Source organism: Camelus dromedarius, chromosome 13 (genome assembly GCF_036321535.1).
Source record: "Camelus dromedarius isolate mCamDro1 chromosome 13, mCamDro1.pat, whole genome shotgun sequence".
Taxonomy (NCBI): domain Eukaryota; kingdom Metazoa; phylum Chordata; class Mammalia; order Artiodactyla; family Camelidae; genus Camelus; species Camelus dromedarius.
This window is the reverse complement of record NC_087448.1, coordinates 36,194-55,386: the sequence shown is the minus strand read 5'-3', so window position 1 is coordinate 55,386 and position 19,193 is coordinate 36,194. Positions and strand designations below refer to the sequence as shown.

General features: G+C 41.4%; 1 protein-coding gene and 1 long non-coding RNA gene across 3 annotated transcripts; one reads left to right on the top strand and one right to left on the bottom strand.

Moving 5' to 3' along the window:
- The first annotated feature begins 49 nt into the window (after positions 1-49).
- On the top strand, positions 50-14,489 carry LOC135322753 (uncharacterized). Its single transcript, XR_010383534.1, has 4 exons — positions 50-196; positions 996-1,147; positions 1,462-1,586; positions 13,324-14,489. It is a non-coding gene; the product is annotated as an uncharacterized LOC135322753 (long non-coding RNA).
- On the bottom strand, positions 9,507-18,713 carry CHAMP1 (chromosome alignment maintaining phosphoprotein 1). 2 transcript variants are annotated; one of them, XM_031466403.2, is made up of 3 exons: positions 18,567-18,713; positions 15,196-15,307; positions 9,507-13,064 (listed from the first exon to the last, which is right to left on the bottom strand). In XM_031466403.2, the coding sequence occupies exon 3, from the start codon at positions 13,035-13,037 to the stop codon at positions 10,557-10,559; it is 2,481 nt and encodes an 826-aa protein (XP_031322263.1). In that variant the 5' UTR covers positions 13,038-13,064; positions 15,196-15,307; positions 18,567-18,713; the 3' UTR covers positions 9,507-10,556. The 2 variants fall into 2 exon arrangements, with proteins under 2 accessions (XP_031322263.1, XP_064348982.1); XM_064492912.1 differs by lacking the exon at positions 18,567-18,713 and adding an exon at positions 16,539-16,813.
- Positions 18,714-19,193: the final 480 nt, after the last annotated feature.

The window sequence follows — 19,193 nt, the reverse complement described above, 5'->3', positions numbered from 1 at the left end:
CCCCAAAGGACTTTTTGTTTATAACTAGGTTATATCTGTTGATGTTATAGTATTCACAATTAAAACAAAATGTTTTAAAGCTCAAGAATCCATAAACCCGTGGTCCATTTGGCTGTCAAAGTAGTAACATCACCACACAGCATGTAGCCTCTGGAAAACTCCAATGTACACTCATGAGATGCTCATAATGAAAAAGGTGAGTAATGTCTTAGCCTTAATGAGTAATTACACCTGGGGAATATGTTCCAAAAAAGAGAACAAGATAAATATCCAGAAACTGATCTTAATGAAATAGAGATAAGTGAATTAACGGCTAGAGTTCAAAATAACAGTCACAAAGGTACTCACTGAGGTCAGGAGAGCATTGCATGAAGTATGAATTTCAACAAAGAAAGAAAATATTAAAAAGTACCAAATAGAAATCATAGAGCTGAAGAATACAATAACTAAACTGAAAAATTCAGTAGATGGTCAACAGCAGACTAAATCAACTGGAGGGAAGGATCAGCAAGCTCGAAGGCAGGGCAGTAGAATTCATCCAATTAGAGAAGCAAAAAGAAGAAGAATGAAAAAGAGTAAAGATAGCTTAAGAGACTTATAGGACACCAGCAAACAGACCAATATATGCATTACAGAGGTCCCAGAAGGAAAGAGAGGGAAAGGGGTAAAAGCCTTATTCCAAAAATAATAATAACTGAAAACATAACCCATAGAAAGAAACAGACACCCAGATACAGGAAGCCTAAGGAGTACCAATTAAGATGGATCCAAAGAGACCCACACTGAGACATATTGTCAAAAGTTAAAGACTGATTCTTAAGAACAGAAAGAGAAAAGCAACTTGTTATGCACAAGGGAACCCCCACAAGACTGTCAGTGGATTTTTCAGCACAAACTTTGCAGGTCAGGAGGGAGTGAGATGTTATAATTAACAAGGTTGGGGGTGGGGGGATACACAAACCAAGAATACCCTACTCAGAAAATTTGTCCTTCAGAACTGAAGAAGATAGAAGAAGTTTTCCAAACAGACAGATGCTGAAGGAGCTCATCACCCCTAGACCAGCCTTAGAAGAAGTGTTAATGGAAGTTCTTCAAGCTGAAACAAAAGGCCACTGATTCCTAACAGAAAAGCAATTCACTGGTAACGGTAAGTATATAGTTAAATTTAGCATATCCTAATATTGTAATAGTGGTGGGATAATCACTTGTAACTCTAGTGCAAAGGTTAAAAGACAAAACTCTTAAAATAACTGTAACTACAATAATTTGTTAATGGATATATAATATCAATAGATGTAAATAAATGTAAATTGTGATATCAAGAACAAAATATGGGAGGGGAGAGTGTAAAAATGTAGAGCTTTTATATGCATTCTAAGTTAAGTTATCAGCTAAAAGTAAACTGTTTTAAGATGTTTTATGTAAGCCTCATGGTAACCACAAGGCAAAAATTTATCACAGATGCACAAAAAATACATGGAAAGGAATCAAAGCATACCACTAAAGAAAATAATCAAATCTGAAAGGAAAAGAGCAAAAGAGGAAGAAAGGAACTTCAAAACAGTCAGAAAGCAATTAACAAAATTGTAAGTCTGTATCAATAATTACTTTAAGTGTAAATGAACTAAATTCTCCATTCTAAAGATGAAGTGGCTCTTTTATTCAATACAGTATTGGAAATCCTAGCCACAGAAATCAGAAAATAAAAAGAAATAAAAGGAATTCAAATTGGAAAGGAAGAAGTAAAACTGTCACTGTTTGTAGATGACATGATATTATACATAGAAAATCCTAAAGACGCTACCAGAAAATTACTAGAGCTCATCAATGAATTTGGTAAAGTTGCAGAATACAAAATTAGTATACAGAAATCTGTGCGTTTCTACACACTAACAATAAACGATGAGAAAGAGAAATTAAGGAAACAATCCCACTTACCCTTACATCCAAAAGAATAAAATACCTAGTAATAAACCTACTTAAGGAGGTAAAAGACCCATACACAGAAAACTATGACACTGATTAAAGAAATTGAAGATGACACAAACATGTGGAAAGATATACTATGTTCATGGGTTGGAAGAATTAATATTGTTAAAGTGACCATACTACCCAAGGCAATCTACAGATCCAGTGCAATCTCTATCAAAAAACCAAGGGCACTTTTCACAGAACTAAGACAAATGATTTTAAAATTTGAATAGCCAAAATAATCTTGAGAAAGAAGAACAGAGCTGGAGGAATCATGCTCCCTGACTGCAGACAATACTGCAGAGCTACAGTAATGAAAACAGTATGGTACTAGCACAAAAACAGACCCATGGATCAATGAAACAGGATAGAGAGCCCAGAAATAAACCCACACACTTACGGTCAATAATCTACAACAAAAGAGACAAGAATAAACAGGGGAGAAAAGAGAGTCTCTTCAGTAAGTGATGCTGGGAAAACTGGACAGATACATGTAAAGCATGACATTAGAACATTTTCATAAATTTAAATACATGAAAATGTAAGACTAGAAACCCTAAGACTCCTAGAAGAAAAATAGGCAGAACACTCTTTGACATAAATTTTAGCGATATTTTTTGGATTTGTCTCCTGAAGCAAAGGAAATAAAAGCAAAAATGAACAAATGGTACCTAATTAAACTTAAAAGTTTTTGCACAGAAAAGGAAACAATTGACAAAAGGAAAAGACAACCTTAAGAGTAAGAGAAAATATTTGCAAACAATGTGACTGACAAGGGGTTAATATCCAAAATATACAGACAGTTCATATAACTCAACTTAAAAAAAAAAAAAAAAAACAAAAGCCTCACTCTAAAAATGGGCAGATGACTTGAACACACATTTTTCCAAAGAGGACATTCAGATGGTCAATAGGCACATGAAAAGATGCTCAACATTGTTAATAATCAGAGAAATGCAAATTAAAACCACAATGCGGTATTACCTCGCACCTGTCAGAATGGCACAAATAGCAAATGTTGGCAAGGATGTGAAGAAAAGGGAACCCTCATACACTGTTGACTGGAATGTAAATTTCTGCAGCCACTGTGGAAAACAGTATGGAGTTTCCTCAAAACACTAAAAATAGAACTACCATATGACCCAGCAATTCCACTTCTGGCTGTGTATCAACAAAAACAAAAACACTAATTTGAAAGGATATATGCACCCCAATGTTCACAGCAGTGTTATTTACAATTGCCAAGATATGGAAGCAACCAAAGTGTCCATCAACAGAAGAATGGATAAAGAAGATGTGGTGTATATACACAATGGAATACTACTCAGCCATAAGAAAGAATGAAATTTTGCCATTTGAAACAACATGGACGGACTTGGAGGGAATTATGCGAAGTGAAGTAAGTCAGACAGAGAAAGACAAATACCGTATGATATCACTTTTATGTGGAATCAAAAAAATACAACAAACTAGTGAATACAACCAAAAAGAAACAGATTCACAGAGAACAAACTAGTAGTTATCGGTGGAGAGGGGTGAAGTGGGGAGGGGCAAGATAGGGATGGGGATTAAGAGATACAAGTTATATATAAAATAAATATGCTACAAGGATGTATTATATGACACAGGAATATAGCTAGCAAATATAGCCAGTATTTTGTAGTAACTATAAATGGAATATAACCTTTAAAAATTGTGAATCACTATGTTGTACACCTGTAACTTATATAATATTGTACATCAACGATACTTCAATTTAAAAAAAGAAAAAACAAAGAGTGGCTGAATGGATAAAAAAGGAAAAGATCCATCTCTATGCTGTTCTTTTTTTAAAATTAGCTTTATTATTTATAGACTTTTGGTAGGGGGAGGTAATTAGGCTTATTTATTTATTTATTTTAATGGAGGTACTGGGGATTGAACCAGGACCTTGTGTATGTTAGGCAAGTGCTCTACCATTGAGCTACACCCTCCCCCTCTATGCTGTTCTAAAGAGACTCATTTCAGCTTTAAGTGAGGGCATGAATAAGACATTCCATGCAAATGGAAACCAAAAGAAAGCAGGGGTAGCTATGCTTATGACAAAAGGATACTAAGCCAAAAACTGCAGTAAGACAAAGGACGTCATTATACAGGCGTAAGGGGGTTAATTCATCAAGAATTAACAATTGTAAGTATTTATGCACCCTACATTGGAGCACATAAGATATATAAAGCAAATATTAACAGATATGAAGGGAGAAATAGACAGCAATGAAATAATAGCAGGGGACTTTAAGGCCCACTTTCAACAATGGACAATCATCCAGACAGAAGATCAATAAGGAAACACTGGACTTAACCTACACATTAGACCAGATGGACCAAACAGGCATGTACACACTATACCAACCAATAGCAGCAGAATATACATTCTCAAGTGCACGTGAAACATTCTCCAAGACAGATCCAATGTTTGGTCACAGAACAAATCAATAAATTTGAGAAAACTGAAATCGTATCAAGCAACTCTTCCAACCACAATGGAATGAAACTAGAAACAATTAGAAGAAAATAGGAAAATTCACAAACGTGGAGCATCACACTACATCAAACATGCTTCTGAAAAACCAATGGGTCAAATAAATCAGAAGGGAAATCAAAAAAATAGCTGAGACAAATGAAAATGGAAAGCTGGCATTCCAAAATTTGTGCGATGCGGCAAAAGCAGTTCTAAGAAGGAATTTTATAGTGATAAATGCCTACATTAAGAAAAAAGAGGGGAGAGGGTATAACTTATTGGTAGAGTGCATGCTTAGGGTTAGTATGCATGAGGTCCTGGATTCAATCCCCAGTGCCTCTATTAAAATAAATAAATAAAACAAACAAACAAACAAACAAACCCCTAACCCTAACCCCCCAAATCCAAAGTAAGAAAAAAAAACAATAAAGAACAAAAATAATTTTTTAAAATATTTTAAAAATAGGAAAAAGAAAATATCTCAAAAACAACCTAACTTTACAACTCAAGGAACTAGATAGAAAAAGAACAACAAACAGCCCAGAGTTAGCAGAAAGAAAGCGGTAACACAGATCAGAGCACAGAAAAGGAAGTGGAGAGGAAAAACACAACCGTCTATTTAAAGAGCGAGGAAACTAAGTGCTGAGTTTTTTAAAAGATAAACAAAATCGATAAACCTTTAGATAAAGTCTTTGTCTAATACATCTGCCCACTATGTCTGTTTCAGGGAAAGAGTCTGCTGAATTTTCTTCCTGTGAACAGGCCCACTTTCCTGTTTCTTTGTGTACCTTTTGTTGCTGTTACTGAACACTGGACATTTGAATGTGCTGATGTGTAACTCTGGAAATCAGATTCTCCCTCTTCCTCTATTGGTTATATGTTTATTTACTTAACTGCTGTAGACTGTCTCTGTGCCAAGGATCAGTCTGAGGTGTAAACAATGTCTTTTTATGTCTCTTTTGAGCCTTCCCTTGGGCAAGCAGTCACTTTCTAATTTTCCCTGTACATGCAGTAGTTTTTTAATGCCCTAGTCTTTAACGTCTGGTTCTCCAAAGGAGAAAAACAAAGAATGAAGTGTATGTGGGGTTTTTTTTGGTGAGGGCGGGGAAGTCCTGGCCCTTTAAATCAACAGAAAGTCACTTTAGCTGGAGGGGAGGTGCAAAAAGAATGGTTGCCTGTCTCTGTCTGCACTTCTGTAATCTAAAGCAGCAACTAGAAAGCAAAGCACAGATCCTCTGTATTTGCAAAACAGGGTCCTTTTCACCCACACTAGCTCCTGCAAGTTGTGTGCATCGTGCTCACGTGGCTGTGAGTGGGGGACAAGTAGCTGCTACTCTGTGAAGAGCCCAGATTGACCAAAATTAACTGCAACTTACTCTCCAATTCTTCCCCTGAAAGTTGAAGATTTTAACAGATTTGAGTCCCAAAACAGTGTTACCAGACAGATTCTGCCAGTTCAGCTGCTATCGTGGTGGGGAGACCCGCTCCTGGTGCTCCTGTTCTGCCATCTTCCCAGAACTCCTTTTGCCTGATGGCTCTGCATTTACATTTTTCCTAGACTGAGGCAATTCTAGAGGCTTTCTACTGGCCTTTTCACAATAATAGCCCTCATCTCACAGGTCGGGAATCAACATGGGGATGCTGCCTGTGTCTACTCTAATTCTGCATTCTGGAACTGAGGAAATAACCACAGGATGGTTTGGGGACCCACTGGACCCACTGTGAAGTGGTTTTGAGCTGAACCTTTGTTGATTATCTGAACTCTGTAAGCCCCTACTCTGACCGGAGGGCCACAGTTACACTTGGTGTCTCCTGGAATCAAGTGTCATCTCAGAGCCACTGTCCAGGAATTCCTGAAGGGTCGGTTATTTCCTTTTCCCCAATGCAGTCACCCTGGTAAATGACCATAGGTACCTTTGGGGAAGGTTGGGGTAAAATTTAACGGTATACATTCCTGGTAGTGTACTGGGGTCCTTGCTCTAGGGGACCCAGTCGCCCCTTCATTCAAGGGGTTCCAGGTCCATAAACAAGCTCATCTGGGAAATGATTGAGGGGCCATGACTCTGTTTTTATAATTCAAGTTAGAATTTGGTTCACTTGACCTAGAACTCTTCCATTTATATAAATCAAGTAACAATTTAGTAGACTCCCTACCCATTTCATCTAATCCTCCTTGTGGCCCATGGCAAGCATCTGCAAGAGATTGGCTGGTGTTAGAAGCAAAAAGTTAATTGACAGTATGCTCAAAACAACTAAGCAACTAACTGATCAGGATCAAAGGTGTTGAAATGTCATATTGTACTTCAGTTTTAGGATTGAGTGTAGCATCCAGTCTGGGGTATTTATAACCAAAAAAAAAAAAAAAAAAAGTAGCATTCCTGCACTGAATTGATGCTAATTTAGGTCCAAACCAGTCCTATAGGTTCCCCCCTCCCCCAATTTACAAAATAAAAAGTCATCTTGCAAGAGTAGCCTTTGCAAGTGGAGAGAACCATGCCTGGCTTAATAAGGGTAGAACTTTAACAGGATAAACAGACCAAGAATTGTGAGATGGGCTGAGAAGTTTACTGAAAAAGGTATGCTTTGCCAACAGAAGACCTTAAGCAACTGTACCTTAAGGGGTCGTTCTGTTTAACAAATGTAACATAAAATTAGTATTGTGGAGACCTTATTTTGGTGTGTAAGGGTTGGGTTGGGGTTGACACTGGGGGCCCCGGACTAAGCAGTCTTCTGCACCAGTGATGAGGGCCTAGAGCAGTATGGTAGTAGCAGCAGATAAGTTGGCAAAGAAACTCCACCAGGCTTGCTATAGGCTAAGCAGAGTGATGAAAACCCCAATTTTCAAGCTCGGGTGTGGTAGGCAAGTCCCAACTGCCAGAAACTGTGACTATGGAGGTTTACATCTCAGAGGAGATTTAAGGATGCTAATTAGCTGACTTTAAAACAGGGAGATCCTGTTAGGTTATCTGGGTAGCCCAATGTAATCACAAGGGTCCTAAGTGTGTGAGGGAGGGAAACACGTGACACCAGAAGCAGAGTCTAAGACGCACTGTGCGAGCTCACAGATGCAGAAGCGGAACCATGAGGAAAGCATGCAGGTGGTCTCTAGAAGCTGGAAAAGAGAAGGGAATGGATTCTCTACTGGAGCCTCCAGGAAAGGATACAGCCCTGCTGACACCTTGACGTTAGCCCAGAGAACTTTGTAACTGTAAGAAAACAAATCTGCGTGGTTTGAAGCCACATTTCATGCAGTGTGTCACGGCAGTGGGAAAGAAATACAAAAATAGCTAGACTGAGAAAGGAGACACTTTTGGGTTGTTGTTAATTTAAGGATGCAATTCCACTTAAAGGGACACCCCTCTTCATTTTGATGCTTGCAGATCAGATTTGATAAGCATCATCTTCATCCAAGACAAAGCTATAGAACCCACACCAACATTAAAAACAAAAGCAGGATCAGCTACAGACACATCACAAGTCATGTAGTCAAATTAATGAAAACTAAATTGGCCACCTAGGATATAATGGCATCAAGACCAGTAATGTTGCCAAAGATGGTACAATAACTTTTATTCCCTTTCATATTATGTGAAATCACTGGAGACTTCACTAAAAAGTCCATTACATAGAAAATTAAGAAAATGTAAAGGCACAGAGTGGGTCACACTGATCAGTGATGGACGCTACTGTGAACGAGGCAGTTGTCAGAGGTGAACAGAAGTTCTCCAGCTTGCCCCTGACCTGAGAGGGAAACGGAGGAACAAGCGGGGAGCCATGAACAAGTGGTTCAGTAAGTACAGCTGAGGGCTCCGTGCCACAGCTGCTCACGCACCACCACCTATGCTAGCAGTATACCCTCTCACTTGTGACAGTATCATGAGAAAACATCAGATGGCAAGTTGTGGGATCCAGCTGGCTCCCCCTTGTGTAATTTAGGAAGGATTCTGTAAGAAGCTTGCATCAAAAAGCGTGAAGGCCTAAGAAGCCGTTGCATGTCGTCACATGCTCTAACAGTTGGTCTGAGACTGCAGGCTTCTAAAGGGTTTCTGGGCGCCACAGGCCCCTTGTCTTTCGGTTCATAATTTTAATCAAGTCAGTATACAAGAAACAGACAGCTGTGTCCAAGATACCTTATCTGTCCTACTGTTTGGCATCACACCTAGCAGGAAACCCCAGAACTGGAAGCTCATCCTCAAGGTACCCAGTGTAACCAACAATCCCACCAACCACTCACACGCTTGCCTGCCAGACCGTGCTCACCAGTGACAGGTCTGAAGTTTGTAGGGCCTTCCTAGTACGACCTAAGTCTTCCCAAGGCGCGTATTCTTTTGGATGCTGTGAAAAAATGGGAACAAATGTCTTATTCCCAAATATCTGGGAACAGCTCAATAAAAGCCAGTATCTCAATTGTGGCCAAATATCAGAATCCTTATGGCACTAAAAACGTCACATTGTTTAAATGAGGCAGTCAGGACTGACCACAACCAAGATTAAACACCCTTTGATACGCTGATATGAATTGATGAGGTGTTCCATAAGGAGTGCCTAATGTAGTCAGCCCTCTGTATTCTTGGTTTCCACATTCCTGGATTCAAGAACCATGAATCAAAAATATTAGAAAAAAATTTCCATAAAGTTCCAAAAAACAAAACTTGATTTTGCCACCATGCCAGCAACTATTTACATAGCATTTACACTGTATCAAGCATTGTAAGTAATCTAGAGATGATTTAAGGTATATGGGATGATGTGTGTGTAGGTTATATACAAACACTACATGATTTTATATAAGGGACGTAAGCATCCACAGAGTTTGGAATCTGCAGGGGGTCCTGGAACTAATTCCCTGTGGATACCAAGGGATGACTGTGAACACCCTAACTTACCTATCACAGAACTCTGAGAAAGCAGAGCTGAGAAAATGCTGCTCCAGATATCAAAATTAATATGCTAAAACCAAGAGGAAATTGGAAAGAATAATTGGATTTGGTAACATACAATGAAAATTACACAAAAGGAAACACACACCTGAAGATGTTGCTAACATCAAAGTCTTTGTTTTTAATTTGGTTGATACACATTTGACAAAAAATTTTAGAATAAAATAACCCATGAACAGGCACAAGGTATTTACAGTAACAACTGTGAAAAACATAAAACTGATGTATTCTTAAACAGCAATGTCTATTTATAAAGTTTTTTGTTGTGAATCTGGAAGACTTTCAGTTCCTGCTCATTACCCTGGTCTGAAGCCCCAACAGATGGTGCGTAAAGCCCAGGAGGAGGAGGTACGGCTCGTGTGCATTTGACAAGTAAGGGTCATCTATTGGCGTGAGCTCACAGGGAAGTGAAGGGCCAGAATTTGGGGTTAGGTACAGAATGGAAGACTCCAAAAGAAACAACCAAGGGTGAGGCCTAAAATCACACTCAGGCTTCCCAGTTTCCTATAGGAGAAGGCTGCAAACTATTTTTTTTAACTGACTCAACTTCCCCCTTGTAGCAGAAAATCAGCAACCCTGAGATCCAATTTTCCATAAGAGCAATTAAGCATCTAGAAGTGGTTCAAGTTTTATAAATAAACTAATTTTACATGATCCAATAAAAATCTTAAAATAACTTTTATGATCTGAAAGTACATTTAAGAGAACAAAATTTCTGAAAATTTTCATCCGTAATTCTTAAACATTCCAACTAATGATTTCCATTGCCTGAAATTAGTTTCACAAAAAAAGATGCACTTTACCTAGATGTCTGAAATTGAGTATGACTTGCTCTTGATCATTAAATGGAATGCCTACCTCTTCAAATTCAAATACACTGAAAAGAAATTGAAGAAATTTTACACATCCGGAATACACAATATGAATGTACTGACTTACAAGATAGCCACATAAATAGAGACCAAAAACAAAAAACCAAAAACAAAAAACCCAAATGCTCATTCTTTGTAACACTACCGAGACAATTAAACGCAGTACATTATACACACCAACATCTACTGATTCAACTAGGCTATTTAACTACACTTTCAACAAATGGTTTCAATAAACAACTCTGTAGAGCACATATTCACACTGTTTAAAAATCAAATCTGCTGTTCCTCCAGTGGAGGTTCAAGAGCTTCCATTAGCTTCTTATTTGCCTCTTCATTATGCCGGCTTTGACAATGAGTTAAATGTTTCTTAAAGCCTCTTGGGAAATTTGATTCAAAATTACAACGTGGACATTTAAGTAAACTTTGCCCATGAGCTGCTACATGATTCTTAAGGAGAGATTCCAAAAGAAAAGCCTTTCCACAAATTGTGCATTTGTAAGGGCTATGGACATTATGCTTATTAACCAAATGATGCAAAACAGCACCTTTTTTCATAGCACGACAGCAACAAATTTTGCAATAATACTTTCCTTTTCCACGTTTCATATATTTTGCAATCTCTTCTTCAGAGATAAAAGCTTCTTTTTCTTCAGTAAACTGCAGAACGTTCTTGGACTGCTCTGGACTAGTCATGCCCATTTTGTTCTCTTTACTAAAATCAATAGACTCCACATCCACCTGCTCTTGGTCACTGCTTGACTCTTGGCCCTTACTGTCTATCGCATCCAAATCTGTCTTTATATACTCGCTACTACTAAGCTCAGCATCCGAGTTCTCCTGGTTGTCTTTCTTGAGCTTCTTTGAGGAAGGAAATAAAGTGTCTTCTAAGAGTTTCTTAGGTGTAGCTAGTAGTTCTTCCTGAACCAGAACATCACACTTTTGATCATCTATGGCATCTGTCTGTAGTTCATCACCAAGCTCAACTGCCTTCTGAGATTCTGAGAAGATAGCAGATTTGGGAAGTTCAGGGAAAAGGGTATGTTTCCGGGGCTCTGGAAAAAGAGCACGTTTTCGTGGTTCAGGAGAAGCAGGAGGGGCTGTTTTGGCAGGCTCGGAAAACAGGGCGGGTTTTCTAGGCTCAGTATCAACAGAGAGAACAGGCTTCCAGATATCAGAGGCCGCTTTAGGGGACTCAGGTGGCCCAGAAGGACCTGGTTTCCGGGTCTCAGGGAAGACAGGTTTCTGAGGTTCAATAAAAAAGGAAGACTTCCATAGATCAGGGGAACCACCACGGGAACTTTTCTGGGGCTCAGGAAAATCAAGTGAAGCAGGAGAAGTTTTCCGCTGATCAGGAGAAAGCTTCCAAAGCTCTGGAGACCCTGAGGGTTTTCTGAGCTCTGGAGATCCTGCTGGACTTCGGATCTCTGGGGACAGTGGTGGGCCTGGTTTGCGAAGCTCAGGAGACAAGGGAGGTCCTGCTTTACGGAGCTCAGGAGACACTGGGGGAACTGTCTTCCAATGTTCAGGTGACAAGGTGGGAGTTGTCTTTCGGAGTTCTGGTGGGCCGGACTTCCATGACTCAGGAGATGCAGGGGGAGACTTCCAGGAACCAGGTGAGACTGATGAAGACTTCCAGGATGTGGGGGCTGGTTTCCAAGGTCCAGGTGATATAGAAGGAATTGGTTTCCAAGGTCCAGGAGACACAGATGGAGCAGGTTTAGCTGGCTTCCAAGGTCCTGATGATGCTGAAGGACTGGATTTCCAAGACCGGGGGGACCCAGGTGGCCCTGGCTTCCAAGAACCTGGTGACACAGCTGGAGCTGGTCTCCGAGGCTCTGGGGAGACAGCAGGGAATGGCTTCCAAGGTTCAGGGGACTCAGAAGGGGAGAGCTTCCTTGGCTCAGGGGAGACAGTCCGGGCTGGCTTCCGAGACTCTGGAGATGCAGTTGGGGACGGTCCCCAAGGTTCAGGGGAGGCAGCTAGAACTGGTGACTCTGGAGATGAGGCTGAAGGTGGCCCCAGTGTTTCTGGGAAATGGGAGTGCTTCTGAGGTTTGGGATTAATAAGAGTAGCCTTTACTGGCTCAGGAGATACAGGAGCAAGTTTCTGTGGTTCTGGAGAAGGAACAGGCACTGGTTTCTGGGATTCAGAAACTAGAGGGACTGGTTTTGGAAGTTCAGGAGAAGAAATAGGGGCAGGTTTTGGAGGCTCGGGAGAAGGAAGAGAAGGTGTCTGTGGCTCAGGAGAAACAACACGGCCAGAATTCTGAGAGTCCAGGGAAGTAAGAGTGGGTTTTGGTGATTCTGGAGACGTAACTGGGCCAAATTTCTGTGTTTCCACGGAAAGGGCAGGTATAGATTTCAGGAGTTCTCCTGAATTAGGGGGCATTTTCTGGTGTTCAGGAAGAAGAGGGCTTTTCACAGGATCTGCTTCTTTGTTTAACTGATTTTTTGGTTTCTCACTCCATTTCTCTGGGGCTGCATGTTTGGATGTGATGTGATAATATACATTAGAGTACATCTTGCTGGTGAAAAAGCATTTATGGCAGTGAAATAGCTTTGCACTTTTCTGGTAGAATATCATTTTACCTAACCCACCAGCATCCATTTCATCACAAAATTCCGGATGGATGGTACCCATATGGATTTGTACATTTTCATAATCTGTGCCTCTGAAACTGCAGTGGTCACACTCCAAACGTGCTGATAGTTTATGAAGGTCCTGGAATACTTCCATTTTTCTTTCTAACATACACGATTATATTCTCTAAAAGCAGTGCTGCAATAAAGTAGAAATAACTTATTTTCAGGGAACAAAATTTTGAATAAAAATACTGTTCTAGTCCTTTCTATACTTGTATCATTTTAAGCCTAGAATGGCACATGCATTTATTAGATGGTATCTCTATTAAGATTTTGAAGAGAAAGGAGAAATGTCAGTAATATTTTACTGAGTTCCAGGAACTCTGCTAGTTTTACACACATTATCTCATTTAATCCTCCTAACAACATAACTCACACAGTATTTTCATTTACAGATGAAGAAACTGATGTTCAAAGAAGTGACTTACCCATGTTACAGGACTACCAGTGACCCAGGTCTGACTCCAGCATTATCTACTGCCTGTGCCTTACACTTTGACTCTAAAACCCTGAATCAATAAAGTGTCAGCACACAAAGCTGAGTAAATATGAAAGTTATAGTTAGGCTATTAAGGCTCAATAAGAAACCTTAGATCCACTTCAGGAAGTACTTGTTAAACTAAATCTAACTATGAAAAGATGGCTTAAAAAAATCAACATATCTTGTAATGTTTTATCCATCCTAATCTATTTTTATCCATCCATTTAATAAATCATTTTGTGTTCCATGCTTTTCTAAGCACTTTGTGTTTAAAGGGGTGTCTTACAATATGGTGCTTACTAGAGCTGGGGAGGTGAGAGTGCAGAGGACAACACAGAGAAGGCTGTCAAGGAAAGGCACTCAAGCAGAGGTCTTGAATGACGTGAAGGAGTTTGCCAAGCAAAGGGCAGTTCTGGTGGAGGAAACTTAAGGCAAGTTGCTTGCCAGAAAATGAGACTTTTAACCTTTTAAGTGAGTCTTCTTAGGTGGTAAAAGTAACAGAAGTTCACGGTTAAAAACACACTTACTCACACAGTACCAGATACACGCACAGTATCACTCCCCAGGGGAAGCCACTGTACTTACGTGTCACTGAAGACATGTTTATCTTTACAAAAGTGCACACACTTTTACACAAATGAGATATTAAACATATTGTTCTGCAATACACTTTCACTGAAGGAAGAAAAGGTGCCTGTGGCTTAGGAGAAACAACAGGACCAGGCTCCAGGGAAGCGAGAGGAACATGTTCTGGTGATTCTGGAGACAAAACTGGCCAAGTTTCCGTGTTTCTATAGTAAGGGCAAATATAATGTTCAGGAATTCTGCTGAATTAGAAGGCATTTTCTAGGACATTTTTACATACAGAGTAAGCAGAGTTTCCTTCTCTGAATTTAAGGGTATTTCTGAAGGGGGAAAAACCCAGAAATGGATTACATGGTTCAAAGGCTTTTCGCAACTGAAACTGATATTTTACCAAACTCTCAAAAAGTTGCTGTACTTTTATATACCAACCAATAGTGCATATGTGAAGAACAATTCCCCAACTCCCTTGTCAACAGAGTATCATTAAACTTCTAATCCTTGCTACTTCTTAGGTGAAAACTGATGTCTCACTATTGTTGTAATGTACTTTTCTTTAATGAGAAAGGCTAATGAGCATTTTACCTTATTATTCATGTGTATTTATTTTTCCAGGATGTGCTTTGCCTATTCTTACTAATTTATAATAGCCCTGCATATAAAAGAAATCAGCCTCTATATGGAAAATATCTTCTCACTTTACCATGTCTCTCGACTGTAAATTTTTTTTTTTACTATGTATAGGTGGTTTACATAAAAATTAAAAACTTGAGTGTTTTCCTTATGACTCTTTTAAATTATGCTGAGCTATGACGTTCTATTAGCAATGACTAAGTTTCATGTATGATTCCATTCTGGACTCTAGTCTATTCTCCACCATTTCCATCTGGGTGTTCTTAGCATGGGAATCCAACAACTGCTAAAACAGATTCTGTAAGTAACATTTTTAGCACATGTTCATACATCATTACATATATGGGTGTGTATACCTTTATAGAGTTTTTCCTCGAGAACTCCACCAAGCACTTTTCAAAAATATACTCATCATAAAATACTCTCTTAAACATCAGAAAGTGAGAAATGATAAAAGCACACAAAAATATATGCAAAGCAATGCTGGCAGAATATCACTGAAATCCAGGACAAGTAGTTTTAGAATGGGGAGGGAATGAAAACACAACATACTTTTCCCTAGTAGACTTACCAGCTGTCTTACTAGAAGTCTTACACGGGCAGAGAAGTCTACATGGCTTTTTGAGTAAACCACAGACAATAGCCTGCAGTACATCAAGGAGGACAAAGATGAGAACTTGAACCTGAAAAAAAATAAAAGAAGGGTAATCAAAATTACTTCTCTGTGGTAATCTGTGCCCTCTGTAATAGAATTCTGCCTCTTCCTCTCACTGTCCTGCCCCTTCCAACAGTGAGAGGGGTCCAATCCAATAAGCCTGGACACTAACTGCAATGAAAGGACACCAAAGACTACAGTAGATGCTATCCATGACTATCAAATTCCATGGTAATGATCCACTATGTAATACCTAACCCTAACCCAGTCAAACCTTCTCAAACCCACCATCTAACTTCAGCTGATGTGACCGGCATCCAGGAGACTCCTGCCGTGACTACAGGCTATTCTGTCAATTATCCATGCACAGCAGAGCAGCAAATTAACACACAGTGGAGGAAGGGACAACATACCAATAGGATCAAGGGGCAAAGAGGGAAGAGGCTTCTGCAAAAGGGAGGGATGGTAGTGCTTCATGATGTCTCATGAAGACTGGGGAACTGATCTTAGATTCCCAGAATTGTAAAATTAGGAAAGACCTGAACTATTGTCTAGCCTGAGTCATTGGATTGTAGGGCAGAAGACCTCAGAGATCATGTACTTTAAAACTTCTATTTATAGTGAAGGGAACTCAAACCTAGACATAAACCACCTTTCTCAAGATCAGGCAGATAATCAGCACCTGACGAAGGACCAGAAAAACGTTCTGCTATCTATCCAGGTTCTTCCTTGTGTATCCTGACCAAACGAATACAATGGGATTACTAAGATCTTGAAAAGCCAGTAAATGGGCCACATTCAACTAAATGAAATTTATCAAACATCTGTAATCCAATTATCAATTGCAGACTATAAGACTAGAGTCTGCACTGGGCAGAGTATCCCAGTGGATTACTGGGAAGGATACTTTAAGAAAGTCCTTAAGACTAGGAATATGCAAAAGAAAGCAAATATAATGGTAGTCAGTCTTTAAGAAGATGTCATTTGTGAGCAGAGACTTAACTTCAAAAGAGGAAGAATTTCAGATTAACATGTAAGCTGTCCAAGTGGAAGCCAGCAGGAAAAGAGACTTCAGGTCAACCTAAAAAGTTTGTTACAAAGTATTTAATCATGGACTAGAATGAGTTGCTTTGTTAGGTAGGAGCCGTCCACAATTGGAATCCAATGGTCAGTAAAGGACTGGAAGGATCCTCACAGGACTTAAGTCCAACCTTATTTTACAATCAACACAAAACTCATGCTGGGGGAGAGGGACCAACCTGTCAAAGATCACAGTAAGTAGGTCACAGGAAGCTACAGAAGCCCCTGGTTTCTGCTTCCAGATCTCTGTTGTAAGACAACGATGTCTCTCCCATGGTGACGCTGGAAAATTGAGTCCAGAATTCAACTGCTAGGTGAGACACTAAGATTACTTGCAGCCTCAAGATTACAGAAGTTTTCTTCCTAAAGGTCAGGGCTCCTAAGCCTAACTATGAAAGTAACTCTACATTATTCAGATTAATAAAAATTTCTTATCTTACTTTTCACCTCTACAGACAACATTGTCTCTAAAAACATGTTTTAATCATGAGTGTTTTGCTACTCCATCATCCTGTATTTTTCAGTGAGGATAGCGGGTGATATCACACCTATTTTCATCTCCCATTCAACTTCTTCCTTAAAGTCTAGCACTACCGGTCGTCGTCTAAAACATTTTGACACACAGCTCTTAAATGTAAAAATGTGTGTAGCAGAGCACGTTTAAAGCCAATGGGGTCCCACTAGTATTGCTCTTCACCCTCGCTGGTTTTCTTTTAAAATTAAACTTTGTTTCTTAGAGCAGTTTCAGGTTTAAGGAAAAACTGAACAGAAAGTTCTCTGTTCTCATGTATCTCCTTTCCTCCCTTGCACACCCTTCCTATTATTAACACCCTGTATTAATGTGGCAGACTTGTTAGAGACGAATATATAGTTACTCTTAACTAAAGTCCACTTTATACAGGGCTCACCCCACGTGCTGTACAGCTCTGAGGGTTTTCACAAATGTAGTGTCACGTTCTCTACCATTACAGATTCACACAAAGTAATGTCACTGTTCTAACAATTCCCCGTGCTCCTCACAACCACTGTCTCTGTAGTTTTGCCTTTTTGTATACACTTTCTAAACTGTGGTAAAATATAATATTGACCATTCCAGCCATTTTTAAAAGCATAACTGAGTGGCATTAAGTACATTCACAATGTTGTATGACCACCACCATGATCCACTTCCAGAACCTTTCATCACCATAAACAGAAACTGGACACTCATTCAACAGTACCCCTTTCCAGCCCTATTTGCCTTTCTGTTTCTGAGCGGAATCACACACCTGTTCTTCTGTATCTGGCTTACCTCACTGGGCATGTCTACACCGCAGCATGTATCAGAATTTAATTCTTTTTTAAGGATGAGTAACATACCACAATTTATTCCCATTCATCTGTTGATAGTCATTTAGACTGTTACCTCCTTTAAGCTATTCTGAATAAGGCTGCTGTGGACACTGGTGTGCGAGTATCTGAGTCCCTGCTTCCAATTCTTCAGAGTTTACACCTAGGAGGGGAATTGGTGGGTCATATGGTAACTCCATGCCCAAATTTTGAGAAAGTACTACACTGTTTTCCACAGGTGGTGGCCGCACCATTTTACTACCCTGCCAGCAACGAACGAGTGTCCACTCTTGTTTTCAATAATAACCGTATCAGTGGCTGTGAAGTGGTATCTCATTCTGGTTTTCATTTTCGTAACTCTGATGGCTAATGAGCATCCTCTGATGTGCTCACTGGCCATCTGCACGTCTTCTTGGGAGAAATACCCACTCAAGTCCGTTGCCCATTTTAAAACCGCTTTTTGTGGTTGAGCTGCAGGATTTCTTTACATCCTCTGGACACTAACCCCTTATCACACACACGATCACACTCCTCCCACGCCAGGGGCTGCCTGGCTGAGTTTTAAATAGCAACGACGACAAAAGCCCACGCAGACGAGGGGCAGAGGAAACTGCCTCCGGGCCAGAACGCAGAACATGCCCGCCCGGCTGAGTGAGGTCCCCGCTCCTCGCGGGGTTTCCGACAAAACGCTTCCTGCCTCTGACGGGGTGACGCAGGGCCTCCCACCCCGGATCTGGCGGCCCAACCCCGCCTTGGCCTCCGGGGGAGCGGTCCTTCCGCCGGCAGGCGGCCCGGCCAGGCCCCTCCTCGGAGGCCGTCCCCGGCTTCCTCGGGGCTACGGCCCGGATGACGCCCCTCCCGCCCGCCCCGCTCCTCACCGGTGGGCAGCGGGCGGCGTCCAGGCGGGCGAAGGACGGCGGGAGGCCGGGCTCGCGGCCCCGGGCGGCTCCGCGAGGCCCTGCGGCGCGGCGGCCTCCCGAATGGCGGCGAGGCGCAGGCGCGGGCTCCGGGCGCGCGAACGTGCGCGCGGCCACAGAGCGGGCGGGCGGAGGCTGACGGGAAGCGAGTTTGGCGCCGCGCGCCCTCCCACGCGGACCAATCAGATCGCTGGGCGCGGGGACGTCGCTTTGCCGAGGGGACGTCGGCGGGTCAAGCAGCCCGCTAGGCCCCCGGAAGTGATGCAACTCCCACCCGCCCCGCGAAGGGCCGTGCGGCCCCCGCCCGGACATGCCCGGAAGTTCCTGCGAGCCGGTGGGGCTCGATGTGGGTCCGTGATACTCCCTACCGTGCGGGCCGGGCGGGCCTCGGCGTTGCGCCTCCCGCTGGGTGGAGGGGCCGAGCCGCGGCCTGCGGTCCCTCGGCTGCTCAGGGTCTTGGACTTGCTTGTTTTTCGGGTCCTTTGAGGCTAACATCTCCGCGGATCCCAAGCGCCCGGCCGAGACGGTGCTGCGCCAGGAGAACAGCTGGCGCGTGGTCGCTGTGTGAGCCAGCGGCCTCCACTCTGC